The following is a 10778-nucleotide window of genomic DNA, read 5'->3' as shown; positions in this document are numbered from 1 at the left end:
TTATTTCTCCTAAATATAGGAATATTTCCCTGTTGGTCTCCTATTTACAAGCCAGGTTTGGTTTGAAAAGATAATCATGGAATGGTCCAGGATAAAATATTGAAGTGGATAATTGGTGTGTGCTCAGCACCCTCCTGTCACAGTATATTTGGATGTGATGATTTATTTAATATATTTGAGAGATGATCTGTTCTTTATGTTCTTGAAATCTAATCAGATTCTGTCTTTTATATAATATTGAATTGCAGGAATTTTTCTAATGTTTATTTGATTCTCATAATTTTACCTGAATGCTGATCATGGAGGTTTCTGCTCATTTGCAAACTTTTTTAAACTTGCTCACAATGTTCTCTATTATTTATATGAAACTGCAGGCATACATGATTTTTCAGAGATTTTTAGAAAAGTTCAAAACTTTTAAATTGTATCTATACAGAAGAAAAAATGAGTTTATATCTATTATAATAGAATTTCAATCATTAATCACAATTTCAATGTATGATAGCAGATGGCTTCAGTTGTTTTATGTGTAATTGCAGAATTTATAAAAAATGTTCTTCATTATTTATATCATTCTCTCTGTAGCTTCATCAGTCTCTGAATGATATGTTGTTGATAATTTTCATTCAATTCTTAGCAGCTGATATATACAGGTTCAGAGTGTGCTGATGAATTGGCTGCTTTTATTTAATATAATGAATGAAAGCAGACTGTGCATATGATAGAATGAGCTCTGAACAAAGCATTCACAACTATTTTAACATTCATTTTATCACAGAGCTACAGTATTACACTCTTGTTGAGTCAATCAACAATGATTAAAATGTTCATAGAATCTCTAATTTCAGATAAAAAAACTGTAAAATCAATTGTTATATCACATCAGATTCATTTAAAAATAAACAAAGGTTTCAACATTTCTTTTCATTATTCATATCATGCTGTTACTAAGCCACAGCAATTGCAATTGTGTACAAACTGATATATGTTTTTTAATATATTCAATCAGTAGAAGTCTTAAATTATGATGCTATACATGATTTCATAATCTGAATACTCAGTCATTGATGAGTTATGAATTTTCTGCATGATTTGTATTCATAGAGGTTCTGAATCAGAGACTTACTGTCTATCTCAGAAGTGTAGACATTTATCATCATCAATTGAGCATGCTGAGATGTCTGTTTTTTAGTATATATGTGCAGGGAATTAGAGTGCTCTGCTTGTATAACTTTAGCAGCTTGTTGTCAAAGTTCATCTGTCTTTACTACTTGCCTTTATTGCTCTTCAAGTGAGGGGTATTGAATATAGAATTGATTAATGTGTATATAAGATTCATCTGATTGTGTGGAACTTTCTATGATTGCAGAGTTGATTAATCAATGCTTTTAGTGTTTTCATCTGTCATTCAAATCATCAAACAGTATATTTTATTTTCGGTGAAACAGAGTATTCATAAGAGTGTTCTCTGCCTCTGATCAATAACAAATCATAAATGAGAATCAGCTGAGAAATAATAACCAGTGTATATGCCTCTCAGTAAGTTTACAAGTGATTGTAAAGTATTTTAAATTCTTGTGATCAGTGATGACTTTGAACTTTTCAACATTCATGAGCTCTGACTTTCATTTTTCTAAGCATCATATGATAGCCAAGAGTTCCTTATCATAGATTTCGTAATTACATTCAGTGGGAGATATTTTTTTTGAAATGAATGTATAGGATTGTAGAATGCTTTCATTATCATATTGCATCAATGCTTTTTCAACCACATAGTCAGAGAAGTTTATTTTCAGAATTGTATATTTGTCTGAATTGAATGATTGCAGCATCAAAGTGTTTGTGAGTATATACTTCAACTCTTCAAATGCTACATCTGCTTTATTAGTTCATTAAAATATAGCATCTTTTCAGATCAGATTTATCAATAATCATACAATATTAAAGATTATTATTATTATTATTCTTCTATTATAGATGTATGCAGTCAGTGACTATGACATCTACCTGAAATACTCCAGGATTTTTCAACTTAAGAATAAGCTAATATACAAAGTCAATTTAATACATGCAATAGCAGAATTCCAGCCCAGAATCAAATAACTATTCAAACTATTCAATTTAAGAAAAAATGTCAAAAGAATGACAGCAGATCAATATATTCAATTCAAAATAAATGAAATAAAGAGTATAAAAAACAGCAGCTATTAAAAAAAAAGAAAGCATTCACAAATCAAACTTTTCAAAACAAGTCAAAATCAAAAGTAATCAAAATGAAATAAATTTCAAAGCAAAAGTAACAAAATAAAAATAAAAATAAGAACAAAAATTAAAGCAAATACATAGAAATAAAAGAAAAAAAGAAAAACAAAAATTGAATTCATTATCAGATCAAACTATTCAATTGAAATCTTGTAGCAATATTTGATTGTTTCAAATATTCAATCAAGAATTCATTTCCAGTTTTTGTATTGAACTGTCACACCCTTGGTTGTGCCAAGGCCCCGTGACGGCTCCACACGGCCCATCGTTTCCCCTCGGATAATCCCATCTATCCCATGACATCACGCAGGTGTCCGAACCGGTTTCCAACCACCCTATGACATCATTCGGATGCAATAGAAGAGGATCCGATTGATGAGATATGAGAATCCTGTTTCTATACGGGGTCTGGATTCCTTCTGGCAGATCAATGCAGCGCCACTGCGGAGTTGCTTCGGCTACCCTCGCTTATAGAGTGAGGGGAGGATGGCTGCCCGTTGTCTATATAGAATAGCTAGATGCTGGCTCTCTATTCCAGGAGCCAGCGATTCGTCTTTTATCTTTTGACAATAAGATACCAGAGTTACCACTGTCCTCATACAATATTCTTAGTGTGCCGAGTACCTCTGGTAGTACAGTATTTGTATAGTATTCTACGAGTTCGCGGTTCAAGCGAGATAATCAAGCCCACCCATAAGGCTTCCCATTATATACCATCCTCCTCTGTGCCGCTGCCGAGTAGCAACCGCCTCGGCGCCGTCACATTACATGAACAAAAGTTTTAAATTTAACTGTGTCAATTCAAACTTCTCTCTCAATCTCAATCTTAACTCTGTATACTTTGTACAAAGTAAAAGAAGATGCTCTGGGTTTTCATATAACTGACAATTTGAACATAAATCACATAAATCATTTCTAATCTTTGTTAAATATGATTTAAAATAACCATGGCCAAGTTTTAGCTGCATTGTTGTAGCAAAAAGTTTCTTTTTACATTTTATTGAGCAAGCTTTCCATTTTGGCACTTTCTCGAACGGGGCGAGACAGACAAACAAGACAAACATACCAAGGTATCATTTATATCACGTGTTTTACTTCCTTTTCTCGAGGTCAAAAGTCACAGGCCGTCTTTCGCCCAGCGACCCAAACCCACTTTCGAAAGGATCTAGGTAACGATGGAGCTTAACAGTATCAAACCTTCCGAGATAGTTTTCAAGGCGAAGCTTTTTGCCTCCGATTATTCGGTGATATTTCTTGTTATTGTTCATGGCCAGATATGTGTTATGAAGGTGGTAAGTAAGATCCTCCGAGAATTGCTATGGTCTGATACTGATGGTAACAGCATCACGGTCGAGGGCCACGACGGTACTACGAACCGAAAGATCGTGAATTGGATATCCATGTGCTTGAGTCTGCCGCCTATCGGCGACTAAGGGATCGAGGGTTGTGTGAACGTGGAGTTATCCCTCATTTCCTTGGGACGATGGAGAAGTTCGATCCGAAACCATGCCAACCTTACCTGAAAATGTTCTTTCATGATAAATACCTTCCTAGCGCTATTTTTCTGGAGTACATACCGAATCTTGAGATGATTCATCTGCACAACTATACACAGAGACGAAAGGACAACTTTCTCAAAGGCATACAGGAGATACACGGAGCAGGAGTACGGCACAGGGATCCGAAACCTAGGAACATGATGATCGTCAAGGACGATTCGGAAAGAGTTGTTTGGATAGATTTTGATCGAGCAGAGACTTACAACCTTCCAGTCACCGATGAACAAAAAAGGCTTTTGGACGAGGAGGAGGAGATTGTTCTTGGCTTTTGGGACTGTTTAGTAAGTGCACGAATTGCAGCTCGCCTAAGGGGGTTCGCGACCCATTCTAAATCTCATTATCTACTGCAGCAAGCCGATTGTACAAAAGGGAAACTTGATGAAGCGTACCTTTTCTACTGCACTTGATCGAATCCTCTCGATGGGTCCCTGGGTACCCGTGTCACGCGTGAATAACGAAAAAGGTCATCCCCGTTGGGTATATATGTGCCCGACGCACGGATGAAGCTGCTTAATCAAAACCGGCTAAAATATCCGATAGAGAAGCTGGCTACTTCAGGCTATCTGGAACGTATGCAAAAATAATGCCAATATGCGCAGCCCGCCCTCCAACGCTGTTCCCTCTGGGGAACCAATTGATGGGCCTACTTGGCCAAGAGTCACTGCAGAAGTCGACTGCTGAGATGAAACGAGAATTTCATTTTTTGCCGGTGGTGAAAATTGGGCTGCAAAATTTCTATGAAGTTGAAGATCTTACTTTGCCTGACGCAGGCTTTGAAGAGTATGGGATGATATTTATGGGTAATGTGCTTACGGAAAGGCGTATAAAGATATTCTGGAGATATTCTGGATCAAGTTGACATAGCACATGCAATCGAAATGATAATAATTCATTCTTATCTTAAACACAACACCAACACACTATTTCTGCCTCCTTGGCCGCTTCAAGACATGCGTCTGTTGGGTGAAGGAAGTATTGGGTGTAGCTTCTGATGAGGCTATAAAGCTTGTCTGACTTAGTTGGCCGTCATCTTCCAAAAAGCATGGAGTGTTTGATTGAGAGAGTCCAAGTTCAGACAGAGGAACATCAAAATTTACTCCAGGAGGGATCGCATCAATAGCCGAGTGGATCCTTTTCAGATGATCCGGCGCCCACTTGTCATAAACGTTCCTCGTAAACGTGTAAGCAGTCCACTTCTCTCTGCCGTCCAGCTCCGTAAAGTCAAATGTTCTGATAGGGTGACGGTAGAAGGAAGTCTTGCTTCCCTCAATGACCGCATAATGGCCGTAGATTCTCACTGTCCTGTTGTCGTGTGAGATCGAGAAAGCCAAGATCTCGCGATTGACCTCGTCTTCGCGTCCTACAAGTTTAAACAGCTCAATGACGGCCCTCACGGCAATGGTCATGCTGTGTGCGTTCTGCCGGTCGGCGATGTCGAGCGCGGCGGTGCCTTTCACCTCACTGGTCAAGAAGGGGAAGTACATGTAGAAGGTGGCCAGGAAGAAGGAGCTGTAGGTATCCGGGTCGTAGCCGAGGAACGGCTCGAACTTATTTAGCTCGTTTCCTGTGAACGCAGACCGGCCGAACCCGACCGCATAATCAGGCTGCGGACGTGGTCCACAGAAGGAAATAGAGGAACCCCATGGTTCATTGACGCTTTCAACCAAACACTCCAGATTCTTAGCGCCACACGTAGCTAATGTCTCCGCCGCAGGCACAATCAACCGAGATATATCTTGAATAACTCTTGATTCATTTTTACTCTGTAGCTTTTGGCAAGCCTTCCGGAATCGGTCATTCTGAAATATCGTGCCTTCGGGAATCGTCTGTTTCTCGTCAAGTAGCATTTTGCAAATCTCCTTGCTTCTTTCCGTTACTTCAAGTTCAGATTCAGCCATGAAGCTGCCTTTGGTGGCAAGGACGGTCTCATAAGTAGCGCTTCTGTATTTGGCGCTCTTTCCATCTCTCGATTCTTGATCAGTTGGTGCGTTAGAGCCTGTAGCAAGACTCGAATTTGAGTTCTTGCGGCGAAGAGAAGCTGTTGACTTTTTTTTGGCAAGAAGGTGGCTCATGCTTTCAATCTGTCCAGGCTGTGCTCTAAAATATTCTTTAGGCCAGCAGTCATTCCTGCACCAATATCTAGTCAGGTCAATCTTCTTCCAGTTGGTAATATGTCGCTTCTCTCCCTCAAGGGGGTCAATAGCTAAGCTCAGTAAAGACAATCGTGGTCGTTTTGAAGAGGAGAGTGTTTGGTCTTCACAAGATCGTTTCTGATTTAGTTTTGTATTCTGTTCTCGGGTCTGGATGCTGGTCGGAGAGTCCTGTAATATCTCCGTTGAATCAGTATCATATCAAAGTGATACAGCCGGAAGAAGCGCACATACAGTTGCAGAGGCGTTTTTACTGCTTAGCCGCACACTCCTGCGGTAGGACTTCGGCTGCTCTTTCTGTGGTTCTCTCTTAACTCGCTTAACTTGTTTCCCTATAACAAGTCAGTCTGGAATACAGTAAAAAGATCTGGAAATTACCTTTGTCTTCAGGTGCAACGCGTTTTCTGGCCACTATCCGCGTTTGACACTCAATTCTGGGCATCATTTGATGATGAACCATTTTGAAAGATGGGAATTGGTGAAGCGTGGTCTTTTAACCGGACGAGGAACGAGTGCGATTTGACCGAAGGTTGGGGGAGCACATGCAGTTTGGGTTGGGTCACAATTGCGTATCAGAGACCACTATATCTGGGCGCTAATGCCTGGGACGGTTGGGATGCCGCTTTTGATTGAAATGCCAACCAATTATAGCCACTGGCCGAAGGTTGCTTCGGTGTTTGGCGGAGGATATCTCTATCAAGAGAAGCGTGGTTGCTGAAAGCTAGGATCCCATATCGGAATCCCAGACAAGGGAATTTGCACTTTCCCGAGTCAAAGCAGCCAGGAAAAGCAAACTAACCTGATTGAGTTACATTTGAACGGCAACATAGCATGCCACCAAAGCTCTTTTACGCTTGGCCCAGCGAACAACGCACTGATGCCTAACCTGTTGTAGTTTTTGCCGCATGTGATCATCTACTCGAGATTAATAAAACGGTTTTCCCCAACTGTTTTCAACTTTTCCCAACTCTGCTTCACTTTATACTCATTTTGCTTACCATTTTTCAGTTGGTCTAGTTAGAGGCGAGAGGGCTTAGTAATCATGCCTCAAGCTCAGTTTTCGGTGGATTCTGCTGTTCGCCGGCTCCGCGAGTTTTCAGAGTTAACAGAACACCGGATGGGCTTGAAACCAAGAGAAGCAAGGCGTGTTCACGCAGCATTTCAGCTGTTGGCTACTGGGCCGCCATCCGATTCAAAACGCACTGCCCAATCGATAGATTATTTTGAGTTTCTCCAGAGGGTCAAAACTCTTACGGGCAATGACGGAATTGTTCTCTGCGCTGCTGGGCTTGGTATGTATGTATGTATGTATAGGTTTTTGCGAAAAATTACGCTGAGGGTAACTTCCACTCCGTCACCTACAGAGAATAAAACTGATCTGTGAAGGGACTAAGCAAGTTTATGGTGGTGTTGACCCAGGCAGTCGAATGTTGCCTCCAATCGAACCACAGATAACTGGAAGTAAGTATATGAGGCCAACACTATACTGAGTAATAGACGCTAATCAGCTTCCATCAGCAAATTTGAAATCTGGCCCTGAAGAAAACTTAACTACAGTAGCTAACGGCACACTAGCCTCCTTTTCCGGAGACGTCTATGAACTTACAGTGCAAGACGTACAAGGGATAGCGACAATGCCAGATCAGATTACGGGCAAAATTCGGTTGACTGAAACCTATAATCCATATACGCCGTCATTCATCATCATCCCAATCTCCAATGAGCTTACAAATCGATTGATCATAAATCGGCCAAGAGTTATATGATTGTAGTCCAACTACTTAACATTATTCGCAACAGCATATCCTACTCGAATAGATCCTGAAACCCTAAACCACCAACCACTATTCCAAGGGACGATCACCATATGGCCGGCCTCTTCTGTTCCCACCCCGTTGACATCTAATTGAAATACTCCAGGATTTTTCAACTTAAGAATAAGCTAATATACAAAGTCAATTTAATACATGCAATAGCAGAATTCCAGCCCAGAATCAAATAACTATTCAAACTATTTAATTTAAGAAAGAATGTCAAAAGAATGACAACAAATCAATATATTCAATTTAAAACAAATGAAATAAAAATTATAAAAAAACAGCAATTATTAAAAGAAAAGAAAGCATTCACAAATCGAACTTTTTAAAACAAATCAAAATCAAAAATAATCAAAATGAAATAAATTTCAAAGTAAAAGTATCAAAATACAAATAAAAACAAAAACAAAAATTAAAGTAAATACATAGAAATAAAAGAAAAAAAAATAATTCATTTTCAGTTTTTATATTGAATAAAAGTTTTAAATTTAACTGTCTCAATTCAAACTTCTCTCTCAATCTCAATCTTAACTCTGTATGCTTTGTAAAACGTAAATAAAAATGCTTTGAATTTTCATATAATTGACAATCTGAATATAAGTTATTTAAATCATTTTTAATCTTTGTTAAATATGATTTAAAATAACCATGTTCAAATATGATTCAAAAAAGAGAATACACTGAAGTTTATACTTCTCAATCAACTGAGTGTTTATAAGAGTGTAGTGAGGGAAATCACTATCAATCATTACTCATACATTGATTAAATTATTTACAGGGATGAAAATTAAAATTATATTCATTTACATCTTTTACTCAAATCTTCAACTTGTCTCTTATTTTTTAAACTCTCATTTATATTTTAAAATGAAAACTCTTCATTTCTTTATTCTTGTTCTTGCTCATTCACAGATGCAGTTATGTTCATTCATAATGTAAAAGCAAAAATTATTACATTGATATATTGATTTATAAAATGTTTTAATCTATTGCAGTAAATGTAGATGTCTTTAAGAATTCAATTAATAACTTCTCATTTAAAAAGACTGAGAATTCTTGATCATTCTGCATTCATATGAGAGGTAAAATTTATAGTGTCTGCAGAGACAGTTGATGTAGTAAATATAATAATAAATATGAAATTCTATCTACAATTGTTGCAGCTTTCTTGAACAGTATTGAAACATGCAAAATTGTTATCAAGTTGATGCAATTGAATGCAGTAATTATGATAATATGTGTATATGAAATGTCAAATACGGACTTTAAATAATTTAAAGTTAATATACTGATTCAGAAAATTAATCTTGACAATATCATTTCAGTTTTAATATTCTGCATTGTATATTTTGCTGTTGAAATTGAGTAGATAATTCATTAATGAAGTATTTCTTTGATGACTTTTATTCAATCATTGCATCACACACATTTGAAGTGTAAGATTCAAGAATAGATTTTTCAATTGATGAAAATCTTCTTCAAATATGTATATTTCATACATGTATAATTTAATTCAAAATTGAAACTTCATTAAAGCATTTTCTTCTAGTCAATTATAAATGTAATAAATCTGTATAAAAAAAACGTTTATCACTGATTCATCTTCTTCAAATTTGATTTTTATTTTTTATTTTCAAATTAAATAGATTGAAAACTCTTCTGCAAATTTATTCAGAAGAAAAAGACATTTTCTTTTTTCATATATGACAGATATTGACATTTATACAGTTTTCAATATATTTATATTCAGATTGTTTAATTATTATTGAAGTTTCATCATCTGTAAAAATTGCTGGTGAAGAAAGCTGTAGAGTTCAATATTACCTTCAGTAAAATTTCTCTCATTTATAAAAGAATATTCATAGAGACATTCATAATTCATCTCATTTTCATATAAAATCATGATTTTTGATTTCAGTAGCTTGAAAATCAGAAGATTCAGTTTTTATTTTTCAAAGAAAAATACTTCATAAACACTCTGATTTTTTCACAGACATATAATTATGAATTTTTAAACATTTAGACTTCTTCACAGTATTATCACAATGATGCAGCTTTATAGAACTTGAATAATTTATTTTTATACTTAATTCAAGTATATAAATGCAGTTATAAACATAGAGCACTGAGATTGACACAGGATGAATCCATTCATAATGTAAAAAATATACTTTGATTAACAGCTAACACTATTCTAATACAGTTTATGAATTGATTAAAAAAAGAAAGAATGTAATAAGCGCAACGGAGATATCTATAAAATACATTGTAGCACACGAGCTGCAGTGTGCTAAATTATTGCAGAGCTAGTCCCAATTAGGAAGGCAGCCGTAAATAATGCTCATAAACATCACCTTCAACCTCACCTCTACGATATGAAGCTCTACAAATATAAGAGATCTTAACTCAACGGCCCCATAACATATTCATTTTCTAAAAAAGAAAGAAAAGAAAGAAAGAAAAGGAAAAAAAACAACAACTAATTACTCCTTCACCATATCAACCGCTGCCTCTAGGAGGCGCCTGATATTCTTGACTTTGACCTTTAAAGGCCGCGTTCTCCTCTCCCAAATGAGCAATCTCCATATCTTTGAGGCCTCTGACCTCAACACTCTCCTCCCACACCTTCTGCTTGGACTTGCTGACCTGTTTGAGTTGTATGTCCGGTTCCCCTTCATACTCGGCGGGGGGCTGGCATGGGAGGCGGGTGGTTTCGGCCTTTACACCCGCTAGGTTCTTCCCCTTCTGCACCCTCTGCTCCTTCTTCTTGGTATATCTCGCCTGCATGACTGACGGCTTCGGATGCCTCGGGCGCTCAACTTCCACTGATATCTCGCCTGTGTTCATGCTATTGTTAGTTACTCATCCGGTCGCTTTGCGGCTAAGATGATTTTGTTTGCCATTGAAATGTTATAAACTAGTGACGAAATGACGAGGTGTTAGAGCGACTTGTGAATGCTGCTTCGCGGCTGCGCCGGGAGAGCCCCATA

At 37.2% G+C, this 10778-nt stretch overlaps 3 protein-coding genes across 3 annotated transcripts; 2 read left to right on the top strand and 1 right to left on the bottom strand.

The window, feature by feature from the left end:
* Positions 1-3437: 3437 nt before the first annotated feature.
* HCAG_02851 (predicted protein) lies at positions 3438-4228 on the top strand (the record flags this gene model as incomplete). Its single annotated transcript, XM_001542630.1, has 3 exons — positions 3438-3554; positions 3605-4102; positions 4172-4228. 3 exons carry the CDS (start codon positions 3438-3440, stop codon positions 4226-4228), a joined length of 672 nt encoding a protein of 223 aa, XP_001542680.1.
* Positions 4229-4741: 513 nt separating this feature from the next.
* On the bottom strand, positions 4742-6416 carry HCAG_02850 (predicted protein; the record flags this gene model as incomplete). The annotated part of the gene is made up of 3 exons (XM_001542629.1): positions 4742-6142; positions 6206-6303; positions 6350-6416. The coding sequence occupies 3 exons, from the start codon at positions 6414-6416 to the stop codon at positions 4742-4744; spliced, it is 1566 nt and encodes a 521-aa protein (XP_001542679.1).
* Positions 6417-7013: 597 nt separating this feature from the next.
* HCAG_02849 (predicted protein) lies at positions 7014-7737 on the top strand (the record flags this gene model as incomplete). Its single annotated transcript, XM_001542628.1, has 3 exons — positions 7014-7263; positions 7370-7432; positions 7547-7737. The coding sequence occupies 3 exons, from the start codon at positions 7014-7016 to the stop codon at positions 7735-7737; spliced, it is 504 nt and encodes a 167-aa protein (XP_001542678.1).
* Between the last annotated feature and the right edge of the window lie 3041 nt (positions 7738-10778).

The sequence above is a fragment of the Histoplasma capsulatum genome, genomic scaffold (assembly GCF_000149585.1).
Source record: "Histoplasma capsulatum NAm1 scaffold_2 genomic scaffold, whole genome shotgun sequence".
NCBI lineage: Eukaryota > Fungi > Ascomycota > Eurotiomycetes > Onygenales > Ajellomycetaceae > Histoplasma > Histoplasma mississippiense.
The sequence above is the reverse complement of the archived record's forward strand: the minus strand, read 5'-3'. Positions and strand labels throughout refer to the sequence as shown.